The sequence below is a fragment of the Protopterus annectens genome, chromosome 11.part0, assembly GCF_019279795.1.
Source record: "Protopterus annectens isolate FY-2018-M chromosome 11.part0, PAN1.0, whole genome shotgun sequence".
Taxonomy (NCBI): Eukaryota; Metazoa; Chordata; order Ceratodontiformes; family Protopteridae; genus Protopterus; species Protopterus annectens.
Genome location: NC_056745.1, coordinates 348,888,924 through 348,905,680, shown reverse-complemented (window position 1 = coordinate 348,905,680; position 16,757 = coordinate 348,888,924). Strand labels below are relative to the sequence as shown.

Sequence of the window (16,757 nt, the reverse complement as noted above, 5' to 3'; positions counted from 1 at the left end):
GGCATTCCAAAAGCTTAAAGGGGCTTTGGAAGGACCACCAGTATTTGCCAATCCAGATTACAGCAATGCCAATGCAGTTGGATTCTCAAGACAGGGTATAGGTTAATGTGTTCTTAGACAGGCCCAATTATCTCAAGCAAGTTTTTCCAGGGTCACTTGAAAACTAACGTAAGTCTTCAAAGAGGGGAGAGATGTGACATGAGGTAATGCCAGATGTACCAAGAGAAGTGGGACAGTGCATGGTTGGCTGATGTTTTGTAAATAATCTTATGTTATTTGACTGTTACGTTGATTTGTACAGATGCTTGTATTAAAATGTAGTTGTAAAAGTTGCTTATGTTAAAAATACTGCAACAGAATCTTAACGCAATTCTGAATGTGTATTCTGCCTTAGGTGACAAGAGGTGGTGTCATTCTATAACCATCTGATGGATGGAACTCTGGTAGCAGCAGTTTGTTGTTTGTTTTTGTTTTTCTTTGGAAACTGATATAAAAGATCTAAGTCAATTATCACAGTTCAATTGTAATTGAGTTCAGTGGTTGAGTCAGTTCAGTTAGTGAGCAGTATCTCATCTTGCCTTGCAGAAGTAAGCATCTCAGCAGTACATCTTGTCTTGCAATATTATGTGTAGTATTATTCGGTTTTTTGCATCTGTGAGATTCTCTCCAACTGAGTTATTTTTACTTTTTCTGTGACTGAAAACTCTAGAGTTTATTGTAACTAAATAGTATGTATTTTCTTGTTGTCTGTTTTATTGTCCATTTTCATTGTAACTGGTATTTTAGAGTATACCTTTAATACCTTGAGAGTACTTGTGCTTTTTTTACTGATACTGTGGTCATGCTGATAAACCTTATTGCTTCGGTCACACTCTACCATTTATATAAGTATAATTGGCTACCCTTTGTAAGAGCCTTAGAGCATCTGGTTCATGGCAGCAATCTACTTTGTTGTCTGGAGAGAGGGGACACAGCTGGTAAATCTTTGTCAGCCTTTCCCAATTGTGTATCTGTGTGTGAGTGTGTGTGTGTGTGTGTGTGTGTGTGTGTGTGTGTGTGTGTGTGTGTGTGTGTGTGTGTGTGTGTGTGTGTGTGTGTTAAATCAGATATTCAAGTGTGATGTCAGATACTTGGAACTGGAATACAGTGCTCCAAGGGTGGTCTTGTTTGGGATCTGCAGAGACAGAGATTCCAGTCCCAATGAAGTGTGCTCCCTGTGTGCTCTGGGGGAAATTGTGTTTGATGCAGAGAGATGCATTTGAAATACTGTGTAAATCTATTCCTATTTTTAGGGAGCACCTCTATCTAGTGGTGAGGAATTGGGCTCCTTAATTACTGGCTCGGGGTAATTACACAAGGTTTACTTTAAAGCTTGGCTAGGATACATAAACAATGCTTACAGATACCGGCATTTGTTTTCAACATACTGTACTACAAAGGCTCAATTAATTCCATTAGTCTCAACTTTACAGTTCCTTTTCCTTTCGAGACTTCAAGTATTCTTTCCAGACTTCAGATTTCAGGGACATCAGGCTTCAAATTTATGGAACACTTTCCAAGCTTCAGAGTTTGGGGACAGCTTAGAGCCCACTTTCTTCCTTCACATGTAACTCCCTAGATAGTTCTCTTCACAGCCAGATCTATACTCAGAATTCTAGAATTCTACTTCATCAAGAAGTAGTGGTCTTATTATAAACCTAGAAGCAGATTTTTCTATGGATAGTTGCCTATATCGAGTTTGCCTGCCTGATCCAGACTTACTCTCTCTGAATTCCCCTTCCATGAACCAGTATCTGTCAAAACCAATACTGCAAAAAGCTTTTTGCTTCCCAGCGTCATCATTCAGTATGTCACAGTATCTATCTCTCTCTCTCTCTCTCTACATATATATATATATATATATATATATATATATATATATATATATATATATATATATATATATATATATATATATATATATATATATATATATTTAATATATAAATATATATATATTTATTTAAGGGTTTACTTCTAAATTCTGAAGTTTCAAAACTATGAGATTGCAGTTTTGAAACTTTGAACCATTAAATGGAGATTGCTGTACGATATGCTTAGCATTTTCCTCACTGTAAATCAGTCTCGGACTTGCTATATTTAATTATCATGGGGTGTGGGTGGTGCAGCCCCCCCACATGGGATGTGCAGGGGGGGGGCTTGCTCCCCTGCAAAAAAGTAAAAAAAAAAAAAAGATTTTTTGTTTTATTCTTTTTTTTACCTACATTTCAAAGTTTCAATACTTCAGTCTTATGGTATCAGCCCTAAGAAAACTGAAGTTTTGAAACTTCAAAATTTATAAGTAGACCCATACACACACACACATATATATATATATATATATATATATGCATATGTGAATCTACTTTAAAATGTCAAAAAATAACTTACACAAAATTCACAAAATCAAGACTGTGTTATCGAATGCCTGGAACATCTTAATTTTATTCCCGGAAATGAACCACTGGGCCACAATGGTGAACTTTGCCCTTTTTGCTTATATTGTGTGATCTCAGAGTTGGTATATTTAATTAAGGGGGGTTTATGGGGGGGGCACAGGTCCCCTCATGTGGGTTGTGGGTTTGATTTGCTTTGGTTTGTTTTTAGGTGTTGGGAGACAAGTGGTTCATTTCACAGAGTGAAATTACAGTGTTACAGGTGTTCAATAACATGCTGTTTGGCAACGTCGTCTCGACATTGTGAATTTCGCATAAGTGATTTATCAGCAATATAAAGTAGAGCCATATACAAATAAGCTACACATATGGGTTAGGGACAAAGCAAGTTAGAATTAGGTTAGCATGTATTACTGAGGTAGAACACGAGGGATAGCTTCAACACTCAGTGCGCGCACACACACACACACACACACACACACACACACACACACACACACATATGCAAACACACATGCACAGCCACACACAGACACACATGCACACACACACACACACACACACACACACACACACACACACACACACACACACACACACACACACCCACATGCATTTCCCTTTTTCTCTCTCTCTCTCTCTATATATATATATATATATATATATATATATATATATACACATACATGTCTGCAAATATATATCTATATAAACAGATACACAGATAAATATTGATGTGTGTATGTACATACACACATAACCCCCTACTTAAATATACAAACTTCGAGATCGCACTACAGTCACGAAAACGGCAAAGTAACAAAGTGGCCAAGTGTTTTCTTTCCCAGGGAAAGAATTCGCTTATATGCCGTTTTGCTATTTTGCCTTTTTGTGATTTCAAGTTCGATCAAGAAGTATTTGAAAGAATGTGTCTTCGATCATTTAATAGGAACCCTATTTTTAGGGAGGAATTATCCTGAGTATTTAATTGATAAAGTAGTGGAAGATGTTATTCAAAATAGGTTTGTTAAATATCCCCCTATTTTAAGGTACGGGTTTACCCTAAAACATAAGGGTTTAGGAGTCAATATGACACGTAGTTTCCCATTACCTGTCAGTCTAGATATGCACAATTTAAGTAAGATAAGGTAATAGGAAGGAATTAGTGCATTATTGAGGGAAACATGGACGCAAGTAAAGTGATAGGTAGCAAACTAGTTTTACTTATAAAAAAACACGGACATTAACATTTTTCTTCAAGTCCCAGCATTGTAACAGTGGTGGAACAAGCCAAAATCTGAACAGTGCAGGGATGTCTAGGTGTTTTAATTGTTCTTATTGCAAATATGTGTACAAAGACAAGGAATTTATTTTTAAACACAATGGTTCTAAGATAATTTATGAAAAACATTTTTTTTGCAACAGTAAAAATGTTGTGTGCTGTGCATTTTGCAAATCATGTAGAAGTTATTACATCGGAAAGACAACAAGGAAGCTTTCCAATGATATAAGGGAACAACTTTTGGCAATTATAAACAAATATAGTAAGAATGGTCTCTATAGGCACAGTTTGAAATGTTGCAAGTTGAAAATGTGCTATTTCAATATGTTTGATCACGTTGATGACTTTGTGGGGGACATAAATGGTTTATTTGAAGTGTTGGAAATAAAATAGCAGTTATTTTTCAATTCAGATTGTTCACCAGAGTTAAACAAAAGCATAAATATGAAGTGTGTTCTTAACTGGTTTGGATGATCTAATTGACAAAATATTTAATTGAAAATGGAAATTGAGGAGGTTTTACTATTTGTAGATTTCATTGGTTATTTGTGATTTTTAAATAGTGTGAGCATTGTTTTAGTGTTACTTGTTTCTGAAGAAGTTCTGAAAGATTAATAAACAGAACAAAAGTGCTAAATCTGGATACCCGTGGTTCTTTCAGCTCGGCTACAAGAAGTTTTTATTAGTATTTGTGTTGTTCTTCATGTCATTTTTTTCAACATTCATTTTAACATAATGAACTACAACTTGTGTTAAAATATATTAGCTGCTCTAATTGCTTGAAGTAAATCTGTTTGATATTTTGCAGACAAAAATGCATCAAAATGCAGCGTTGTTATTGCTAAAAGTAGCAGTCTGAAAATAGTTAAATTTCATCATTAAATGGGGTCAAGTTCTTTTGGGCATATCCGAATAGTATAGATGTAGTTCTGCTAGAATTAAATATTCTTAAACAATAATGCCTAATGACAAGAAATGTGTACAAAAGTATAGTCTGGTACCAAAAAGTTAGATATCTGTATCAATAAAACAAAAAGGTATATAAGTAAAATATATTCTAAATTAAATATGCTTGAGTGGGTGATCATCTAATTAATAATTTTGAAACGGTGAACTCAAGCAAGAGTAAATGACTTACAGAACTGCCAAAAGTGTTGCAGTATCAGAGTTTTTAATAATCTCCAAACAGATGGAAGGCAAAATGTCAATGAATGTTTAGAGATAGGAATCTAAGATCTGAGGGCATAAACAGGATATACATGGAGATGCATGACAGAGTTTTCTACATGTTTTTAGTTTTTTGAAGGTCAAAGATATACTTTAACAATTAAAATTAACTTTCTCACTTTAGAAGTTCAGAGTTAAAAAAATGCTACTAATACTGACATGCAAACAAACAAAGAAAAACATTGAGCTAATAAAGAATGACCTTCAACTAACTTACAAGTGAGACTGTATGCTACTATTTATTATGAATTCTTGTTTCTCAGCCTTCCACATAATAACATGCTATAGGTAGGGAGAACACAGCATGTAAATTGTAAGTAAGCACCACCAATCAATCAGTTACTGAGATATAGGTTTTCTCAGGAGTTCCTACAAATTTCTCCTTTCATGAATACTGGTTATCAGTTGGCTTGCATGCCATCTGGCATGTGAATGCTTTCTCTCTATATGTGATTATTAAGAAAAAAGAAAAAATAGTTACAGGAAGTCAGATTCCTAATCCATTGAATAGGGTGAAGAAAATGCATTGCCTTCTGCAAACCAAAGGAAAAAAAAAAACAGATGTTTTATTTTTTCATTACTTCAGATAAAATGGAGGCTTATCACAACAACAGGTCTCAGACTCAAGAGCACTAATGATTGTAGCAGGGGGTAAACGTGCGTGTGTGTGTGTGTGTGTGTGTGTGTGTGTGTGTGTGTGTGTGTGTGTGTGTGTGAGTGTGCGCATGTGTGCGCACACGTGCGTGTTTGTGTGTGTGTGTGTGTGTGTGTGTGTGTGTGTGTGTGTGTGTGTGTCTATGCATTCGTGGGTGTCAGTCTGTCTGTTTGTGTAAGATAAAATCTTGGGTCAGTAATTTTGCACAATGACATAGTTTGCCACATAAGATTTCCATTTGAAAACTGTTTTATTTAGGTTAGATAAAGTAAATAATTACTTTCAGCTTTCCATGTATCTCATCATTTCTGGCCTACAGATGCATTTATTTAATAATCGTTTTGCAATGGTGACGAATGATCTTTTCACCATTTAATGGCAGTTAGACTGCTATTTCACATTTGATTATCAAAAATGTCTTTTTGCCACTGTAATTACATTCATTTTTTTACACTTAAAACTCATTTAGCCAATTAGATTTGAATGCTGGTTGTGTAATTGTTGTATAAAGAATGTCTGTATAGTACTGTGAATTAAATAAAGGAATGCCCACATCAGTTAAAAATTAAAGCCATGCTATCCTGTGTAATACTAGAAACTGTTTTAAGTCATGTGTGGGATCTCCGTAAGTCAAAGGTTAAGACTTTTGCCAGTAGAAAGTATAAACTGTGTTTCTTGACAGATTCATTTGGCCACAGATGTTTAGACTATAAATCATGTCAGCACAGCTACTGCAATCTCAGATGTTAGCAAAAATATTTTAGTTTTCAAACTTATTTCACTATCTCTATGATGCATTCAGGCCTATAATATGCTCAGTCATGGAAGCACAGGTTAGCAAAGGCACACTTGCAGCAGTAGAATTTCAAGGGCCTCTGCATTTTAAACAAGTCTCTCCATTCTGGAGACAGGTCATGTACAATTTTATGCAGGTCTCTTCATGTTGCATTACCCATGGTATAGAAAGTAATTACTCCAACCCCTAAGTCATGGAAGACAAAGGTGTGGAAGAACACACACAATATGAAAATGGAGACAGCCCAAGAGAACTTCCTGTTTCCTTGCATCCATGCATTAACCCTGAGGATACATACAGCAACAGACTGCATAAAACTAATGACAAGGAAGACTTATCTGAGTTCATTAGCAATGTTATCTGGTACCATAAATAGGCCAGCACAAATATAGATGTGTATAAATATGTATAAAATGACTCATATAACTCAAAGATAAATTTTTGCACATATTTTTATACCTAAACTCATAATTAAGTAAAGTCTATAACTGACTGTTTCCATGCTTTTCCTGACAGTTGTAGGAAAAGTTAAGAATTTTCCGGTACTGACATTAAGCCTTCATAACCATTATGATTAGTAGTCTCCCAACATTTGGATGGCAACAAATATTTAGATATAACTCGTTCTCACAGATAATAATTGTAAATATCAGAAATATATTCATATTTTACTGCAAAAGTACCAAACTAAAAATAATAATTATTTCTCAAAAAGTTATATTTCCAGTATTGTTTATTAAACGTTTTAAGTTAGAGGATTAAGTCCTTGATCTGTAACGACATTCATTCATTAGTTATGGGTTTGAGCCCTTTAGTCTCGATTTGTGAACTGTGTGATTCTTAGCAAGTCACTAAACCAGATAGAGTTGCTATATCATTGGATTCTAGTGGGCTTTCCTGGTTCAACATAGATAAATGTAATGCATATTTTAAGTGTTACAACAAAATACAGTGCTAATATATGTTGAGTGGCATACATTAATTTGTCATGCAATTGTTTTATTGTGGTATCTGCTATATTCTCATGCAACAGCAAACACTTATCCAGAAAACTATATAAGGCAATTTCAAAACATTACAGATATATGTGTATCCATTTGTAGGTGGGGCAGATTAAAGTTAAAATGACAATTATTTATTCTCAAAATGCAACATTTCCTATCAGTCCTTTTCTAAACAAGAAAAGTAAACCTTCTGTAAGGGTTATCTAAAAGGCATTGCATTTCTGTAAGAAAGTGATTTATTTTCTAGTAAATAATTCAATTACAAACACAATTACTATAGACTATGTTTGTTTGCTTTCATGTTATAGGACTTCACAATCTATTTAATTAATTATGTCATTTATTTGATTGGTAACTGGGTATAGCTAATGGTCATTGGACCCTTTCCAACACTGACATGAGCATATAAATGCATCAATGCAAAGCTAGTAAAATAATATACTATAATAATGGTTTAAACTGAACAATTCAACAAGGAAAGCTAACAAAGCTCAGGCAAAAATACAGTAAAAGAGAAGTGGATAAAACACCTGCAAAGACCCAGTCAAATAATGTCTTCCCTAGAAGATTTTGATATACACTGTATAAAGGGTTATAGGTATAAGTGTACATGCAGGTGTAGTAGTAAGTAGACATATAGAAATGCATAACAGTATATTGACATCTATAGGAATAGGTGCAGGTGGAAGTGTACAGCTTGGTTAAGGTATTGATATAGGGCTAGGTGTAGGTATAGCTATATGCATAGATATAGTTTTATGGAAGAGTGAAAGAGCTAAGTATTGGTTTTGGTACCAGTATAGATATAGCCTTTGAATCCCTGCTCCAGCTTACTTATGTGTGCTAACCGTAACCCTAATGCAACCCTACCCCTGGCAATAACACTAACCCTACACATTGCATTATTAGAAAAACCTTTCCCTAACAGTAGCATTAATTAAGACAAAAGTACACAAACCATGCACAACGCCAAATGGGCACAACACTAACTCTATCAATTGATCACTCATACATACACACAGAGCTGGATCATAGTGAAATGGGACCATAAACAGGATAACGGAGCAGCCTCCCCCTGTAGCCTTTCCATTTTCCTATTTCTTGTCTCTCTCCCCAGTTGCCATAAACACTGTTTGAAACTGTCAGTGTGCATACTATTGCCTTTATTAATTTTACAATGATTTCACAGACTTGGATTTAATTTAAAACATATTTTAAATTGTATAGCACAAGCACCAATGGCCATTTGCTAAGCAAAACAAAACTGTGTCACATTGAAAACAAACTGTGGTCACCCAACACACATTTTTAGGACCACGCATAAATGCATGTGTTCCTGGATTCACATGCCTGATTTTTTTAAATGACATGTCTTATTTAATATTGCAACATTTGTTAAAATGTACTTAATATTTGTGGTCTGGAACATTTTTATTTCTAGTAAGCATGAAATAAAATGTATAAATCAATGACATAAATGCCCATTTCAGAACATTTCAACCAGAAAAGTCCACTCAGACTGCTGTCATTCTAATTCACCAATAACAATACTGAGCAATTATAGCCACTTTACTGACTGTGTACACATGACATATCTAATTGTGATAAAAATGGTCATAGTAAACTATTCCATTTTGCTTTGCAAATCACGCACTAGTCCTGTAAAGACAGAACATGATTTTTTAACTTTGTCAATTCAGCAGTCACTTGTTTTTATTCACAGACATCCCCAAACCCAGAAATTGTAGCCACATTGTTGATTACATTCTTCTCAAATGTCTGTGTGAAAAAGTTAACAATAGTAGTGACCAAAGTCACATATTACAAATTTATTTCACACAAACACACAGTTGCTATTGCAACTTAATTCACATAGATATGTACACTAGCCCTGCTAAGCAAGATTAAAGACTGTTTAAACATGACCAGATGACCAAAGCATAAGGTAATTTCCTCTACAGAGACCTCCCTACTGCCATCAGCAGTTATAAATACTTTATTGACTGTGCACACCACTTATTACTATGAAGAAATAAATCACATGTACTTTATTAGTAACTTAGGGTGAACTACATAAATCTGTCTAAATATTACTAACATAATACCATAGTATACAGACATGTGTAGCACAGTTTAAATCGAAGTGTATTTATGAAAGCGTAAGAAATATGAACCACCTCATAATATATGCTAAGTCAACATGTACAAATTCTTCAGATTTACTTGAATAATTCTAGATTAACGTGAACTAATATTAACACACAGGCTGCTGCTGGCAAGCAACTTAGTATCTCAGTGTTTCATTTACAAATGCTTTGCATGCTAATCTTGAAGAATAAATTACCTATGGTACATCGAAAAAATGGTGGTTGGGATATTGCCACAACATTTTCTAAACTAGATCAGCACTTCAGTTGAGAATGACTGGCAAACAACATAAATAGGTTAATAGTAAATAGGCATGTGCTGAAAACCATTAAGGAGCCTAACCCAAATTCCAATTGCTTCAAAGCACTGTCTGGTTAAACGTGTTCCTCAGTGTCACACAGAAGTAAATGAAGTTGGAAAGATTTAAACTCTGCATCCTGGCCACAGAAAGCAGCTCATTATCACAGCAGAGCTTTAGCACCTTTCATTAACTGCCAGAGTAACTGTTTTAACAAAATGCTGAAATCCTTTATAATCCAGTCCTGTAGAGAAGAATGTATCATAGTAATATGCAACGATGACTACGTAATGGATGCTGAAGATCGGATCATCACACCAAATAATGCAGACTATATGACCAAACTATATATCTTGACAAATGTCAACCCCTTTGCAATTGCTGGAGGCTGTAAAGAACCTACTGCAAGATTATATTACTAAAATGCAACACATTAGACTATATTACACAATCCAGGCCTGCAAATCAATTGTTTAATGCAATAAATAAAGCAAAACAATTAAAAGCAATATAAATGCTGCATTACCTTTTCTTCAAAAACCCACAAGGCATACACAACTCAGAAATATTATTAACTACAACATACTGTGTTTTAGGGTCTTACATGCTTGCAGGACATCTACATCTTATTTTTGACTTCCCTCTGTCATCAAGAATAGCTAACCCTCTGACATCACTCAGTACAGGTATGACCTAATTGTATGACCACTGATGCTATATTGTTGCAGTGTAAACATCCAATGTATAAAGACTTGTATTGTGGATAACTGGATCTCCATGCAGGATAAGGAAACAGGACCCTGCCAGCCATAGCAATATCCCATTCCTTGGTTGTCTCTCCCGAATTATTATAAACACTATCCAAACCTATCAATGTACATACTATTTTTCTTCATTAGTCTTACAATTATCACATACATTTGTATAGCATTTAAAACTTTTATTATTCAAAACTTCGAATGTTCTAATATTGATCCCTAATCAGTCAAAGCTGAAAACATCGAACATACAGAGCAGCAAATTTTTTCCTAGGGAAAAAAATTGCTGTTCCAACACACATACACACAACACAAGCACACCAAATAAACAGCAATCCACACACATACACCTAAAATCTTACACCTAACTCTAAACTAAACTATACATACACCACTAACTATCCACTTACCTTAACCCAAACCCTAACCCTAAGGTCCGCCACTATCGCACACTCACCTCACCCACGCCCCAACCCTAACTCACCTACCCTGCCCTAACCCTCACGTCCACACAATTGCACACATACCTAACCTGCACGCTAACCCTAACTAACCTAACCCGCACTCAATTGCACACTTACCTGAACCTGACCCGTAACATTCTACCACAGCACTGAAAACACCGAAGCAACAGAAATGAACAACAAAATTATTTCCCTAGGAAAAAATTTGTTTTTCTGTTGCTTCGATATTTTCAGCTTTCACTGAATGGTGGTCGATATTAGAACATTCAAAGTTTTGAAACTTTGATGTTCTAATATAGACCCAACAAAACACTGTCAGACTGAAACAGACTTTGCATGAAAAACAGTAAACTTCTGTTCCATTGAAAGTCATAGACATGCTGAGATTCCTACTCAAAAAGCATATAATTCAAAAAATAAATCTGTAACTCATTTGCTAAGAGTTTGGGACAACCCACTGGATACAAGTGTTCCTTTTCAGGAGTTACATAGAAGAGAAGTGAATTCTGAAGGAATTAAGCCATGTATTACAGACAACAGCTCTTTAACAGTTCATAACCTTCCTTATCTGCACCAAATGCTAGACAAACTGTTGTAGCCTAAACACAGTGCATTTAACATCTGTGTTCCTGCAATGAAACAAGTTAAATTAAGCATACCTTCATAGTCTAGATATTAACATTAAACTCAGACTTCATAGCGTCCTAAATAATATGCTAACAGCTTTCCACAGAGCATGGAAACCAAGGATCACATCCAAAGAACACAGCTCATATGATGATATTCTTGCTTACTACAATAAAATTTCATTCCTTTATATCATAACTATTTTGCTTCATGGATAGTTACTAGGCTTGCACTTCAAGGGATCACTGAAGAGTCTATCCCAAATTTCTAGCTTGACTAGCTCAAGAACCAGGCATAAATAGAGCAGACCACTCTAAATCACTTAAAATGTTAACAGAACAACAGGCTTTGCTACAAAAGATGCAGGAAACAGTGAGTGTGGAAGATTAAGACTTACTTTTGGTATCTGATTTACAAGGTTTGAGTTACTTAACAACTAACCCCTGTCTACTGAGGCATTACACACACACACTTCAAAAGTACCTCTCCTATGACCACAGATTGTTCCATTTGTAAATACCTCAGGTGTCACTTGCTATCTCACATGTGAGATCTGTTAGTACCGGATATTTGAAAGTCCATTCCGCATGCAAGTAGCAGCAGTACAGCACTTCAGCAAAATGATCCTTTATCCATTCTGTTGCAGCTGTTTTTAATCTCCATGCCACTTACTCGACATCTCGCATGTGTACCATAGCTCCACTCTTTCTCTCTTTCATTGGTTCTCATTTGAGCCAAAGAGACTGAAGCTGTTGCACATCGAGCAGCAGTGTGTAACATTGTTAACATTATTATTATTTTTTTTATAGCAGCTGTGAGGGACTGTTCTTTCCTTTTTTAAATTAATGCACTGTGGCATCAGACCTCCATGGTGTAATGGCTAAAGTCTTTACTTCATAGACACAAGATGCAAGTTTTGATTTTTACCTTTGAAAGGGAAATTTGGTAGGCTTAAAGTATCCCTTAAGGACAGCTGGCCTTGTACTTAACTATGTACCTAATAATTAAAATAAATTCTTGTGAGGTTCTTGTGATCCATGCAATGTCCTGTAGCTTGTGACTCTAGATAGGTAGGCAATTTTAATCTAGACAGTCATCCATGGACTCATTTGCAACAGAGAGTGTGTGTGTGTGTGTGTGTGTGTGTGTGTGTGTGTGTGTGTGTGTGTGTGTGTGTGTGTGTGTGTGTGTGTGTGTGTGTGTGTGTGTGTGTGTGTGTGTGTGTGTGTGTGTATATTTGTGACTCTATATTTAGCTAGGAGTGCTGTCACCCACAGATCTGATGTGTAGATATAGGGTCAGAGAGAACTTTTTGAGGTTGGGGTTTAGTATAAGGGTTAAGAGGCTTTTCTGAAAAACACAAGATACAGAGTTTGATTTTCCCATTTGGGAAATTGGCTAGGCTTAAAATGGCCCAACAGGAGTGCCAGCCTAGTACTTGTCTATGAACATCTACACTACCTGCTGTAACAGGGGTCCCTATTATGTTACCAAAAACACATTCTATCGAATGTGTTTTAACCAAACTGTAAATAGCGAACAGGCAAAATAGTGAAGCGGCTTTTCAGCAAAGTCTTTTCCTGGGAAAGAAGTTGTTTGGCCGCTTCATTAGTTTGCTGCATTTTGCACTGTAGTGCAGTCTCTCAGATTCCCTTATCTGGTATGGCTCCCAAACATAAATGTGTAATAGTTACTGACCTTAGGGTTAGGGTGCGGGTTAAGGTAAGTGCATATCTAGTAATGTATTTAATGTACACTTTAGGGTTAGAAGTAGGGTTTAGTTAAGTGTATATATGTTTACTTTTTGTGGGGGGTTAGAAGTAGGGTTAAGTTATGTGGATATATGTTTTCAACTGTTTACTTTTTTATTTTGGGTTAGAAGTAGGGTTAAGGTAGGTGTGCACGTGTTTTAACTGTTTACTTTTTTTTTTTTTTTTTTTTGAACAGCGATTTCTTTCCCTCGGAAAGAAATCGCTGTTCTGAGCTGTCGATATTTTCATCTTTCAGTGAAATGGGGTCGATTATTCATCGTTCGCTGTTTTCAGTGTTCAATGACATGATATAGACCCTGTAACAGAGTCTTGCAAATTTTCTCAGACACCATCTTTTCAGTCAGTGATTAATTTTCCTACACACTCCTGCATACCTACTCAGTCATTTGTGCTTTTGCTCCATTTTAGTTAATCATTTATGTCACTTTTTTTTTTTTTCATTCAGATGAATTGCAACTGTATAAATATAGGTATTGACAAGTATATGTATAGGTATGATATGTGTAGGTATACCCATGCATAAAGGCACAGGTACAAGTGACATTGATAAACTCTACTAGAATATTGAAGCAGTCCCTTCTATGAAATGTATAAATGTAAAAACATGCATTTTGATGTCTTGCTATAAATTTAAGTCTTCTAGTGTTTATATTCTATTAAAATAATTATCATGGTGTGAATCATTTGATTAGTTTTAATACAGTGGGAATTGTACAGTGACAAAAAATAGTTTACGGTGACAAAAAAATGTTATACTTTCAGGGTAACTCAAGGGCAGAATCTAAAAAGTGTGAGAAAATGAAAAAGCAGAAAAAAAAAACATCACTGCTATCTGATGTAAAGCTACATGGAATATTCTGTCAAGTGCAGTACATGCAGACATGCATTAGTCATTATGATATACAACAAACTGAGAAGACATGCTGATCTCTGTCATATACATTTAAACAGCACATGATCATCTCTCTCACAAGTGGTTATCATCAGGTGATACACTGCTAAATAGGAACCAAAAGGGGAAAAAAGTCTAAGAAAGAGATCATAAGATAAGACAGGCAAAACAGTTATCATGAGTTATAGAGACTCCCATGTAAAATGATTTATCCTTGACTGAGGCAAATAAATGAGAGTCCAGCTCTTAGATGTTTTGGAAAATGTTAACATGTTACAAAAATCCATAAAATGACTTATGATGGTCTTTGATAATATATGAGTAGCTCTAAAAATCATAATGCAAACTGGGAGCAAAAGAAATTTTCTGTCTAGACTACCCCTGAGCATACTTTGGGGAAATTTTTTATTTTAAGCATTTAGCACAGCTGAACACTGCAATATGCTTGTTTTAGCAGAGCTGTGCTGCTTGGCTAAAATACAGTTCAATGACTTGCGTAATTAGCATGTCTCTGAATCCCATTAAAGCCCACCCTGTGACTGTCTTGAAATTATGTTCTGTAGGTTCAACATCTGTGGATAGGCAATTCATTGAGAAGATTGTAGCTGTATAACACTCGGCAGCACAGCCAGAGTTTACTTAGGGCAGGTACTTTACCTATAAAATTGAATAGATACAGTATGAGTAAAAGCTGCTTGCATCCAGTGCAGAAGGTGTGAAGTAAAAGCATCTCTGAATTGCAACTTCCCTTAGTGAGGATGTTTAGGAAGGTTAGAGTCCTAATTTGCATAGACTTAACTCACAATGACTTTCTTTTCTAGCACATTACCATGAAGCTAAACAGCATTTTTTTACTGTACAGAAGCTCATTGAGGTTTAAAATTTACTTTTATTTGCATAGAATAAAAAACTGCACAAAATGGCCATAATGCCCAAACCCAAAATCAAATCAGTATTTTAATATAATTTGAAAGACTTTATTCATAATGCATATTCTCAAAAAAGTTGCAATGCCATAAAACTTGATGTGTTCTTAATTTAATTTGTTTACTTTAAATGCTAATTAATTGGTTTGCTTTATTACAGGTCTTCCCACCTGCCTACTGTGTACCTGTCTTATTACCACTGTTTACTGTGATGACCTGAAGCTGGAATATGTGCCGCCACTTCCTAAGAACACCACTCACTTCTACGGTCGTTACAACAAGATTAAGAGGATCAATAAGAATGACTTTGCTAATCTAAGTAAGGAAATGAACCTGCAGCATCATGGAAAATATTTCCTAAATAATTTATACATTTTTCTTTCAGTTTAAGGAAGGAGTAAAATACAAAACAATGACAGACTAAAATATTAACCCTGTCAGGACAGTAGCTGACATACTTTAGTATATATGGTAGGAGCATATAGAGTGCTAAGGTGCTACAAATGGTTCTGAAAGGTACAATGAATGTAGCAGCTGAAAATGCATTTTAAAAATCCCTAGGCTGCAGTTCTCATATGAACCCATGATCAACCTTCTGCTGCACAATGTGTAGGAAAACAGCAAGTGTGCATGCTTTGTTTGAGGAAAGTCTTTGTGTCTCATGGCTTAGCAGTCTGAATTACACCTGAAGAATCATGCAAAGCATTTAGCACTTTATAGCTACTCATTAGGCCTACTGTTACTTTGCCATTTATTAAGGGGATAATAGGCCTGGCTTGTAGTTAGGAGTAATGCAGAAATGAGCTATATAAGCATAGAATAAATTACTGATAAAGATTATGAACACTTATTCAATTAGCACCTTTAGAATGGATTGGAGAGTTTTATAACGCCAAGGTTCCTGAGAGGTAACCAGGGAGGCATTGGGGAAATTTCCCAGGTTGATTTTTTTGTGCGTGTATTCCAGTATTGTTTAAGAATGATTACCTGCTGAGTTAGAAGTAATGTGGATAATAATATCAAAGTTTTCATGTCTCTCCACTAGATTGCCAGGATGCATTAATATAGGTACTGCCAGCTTTGATTTCACTTGTAAAGTTGCAGAAGAACTGGCAGTTTTGCTTGAAAAACAGTTGCAAAACTGTGACTTTATGCATATTCCTAATTATTGTCTGTGCATGGCTGTATTAACTGGAAGGGATTATAACCAGTGTACCCAGCTAGACATTCTCTGACCACAGTTCCCTAAGGTGGGATTGCTGTGTGCATCATGATGACTGGATCCTAAAGCCTATCAGAGTAATGACCTGTCCATCATTATTTTAAGAAAGAAGTATTACTAAAAAGGGAAGGGCTTTTAGACCTCCAGGACTTCTATGTGAATTTTGATCAATGAATGGGGGAGGTTCTGCTATGCAGAGTAGATATGAGAATATATAAACAGGTACAGTTGAGAGGGCTAAGTTTTAATAT

The 16,757-nt window shown here is 35.5% G+C and overlaps 1 protein-coding gene across 1 annotated transcript in view; it reads left to right on the top strand.

Annotated features, from left to right (window-relative positions):
• The window catches only part of LOC122815386 (epiphycan-like), a 365,285-nt gene that overhangs the window by 232,332 nt on the left and 116,196 nt on the right, over positions 1-16,757 (top strand). Inside the window, exon 4 of the mRNA XM_044087852.1 lies at positions 15,445-15,603. Within this exon, the coding sequence (XP_043943787.1) occupies positions 15,445-15,603 (159 nt within the window). The remainder of the gene's footprint in view (positions 1-15,444; positions 15,604-16,757) is intronic.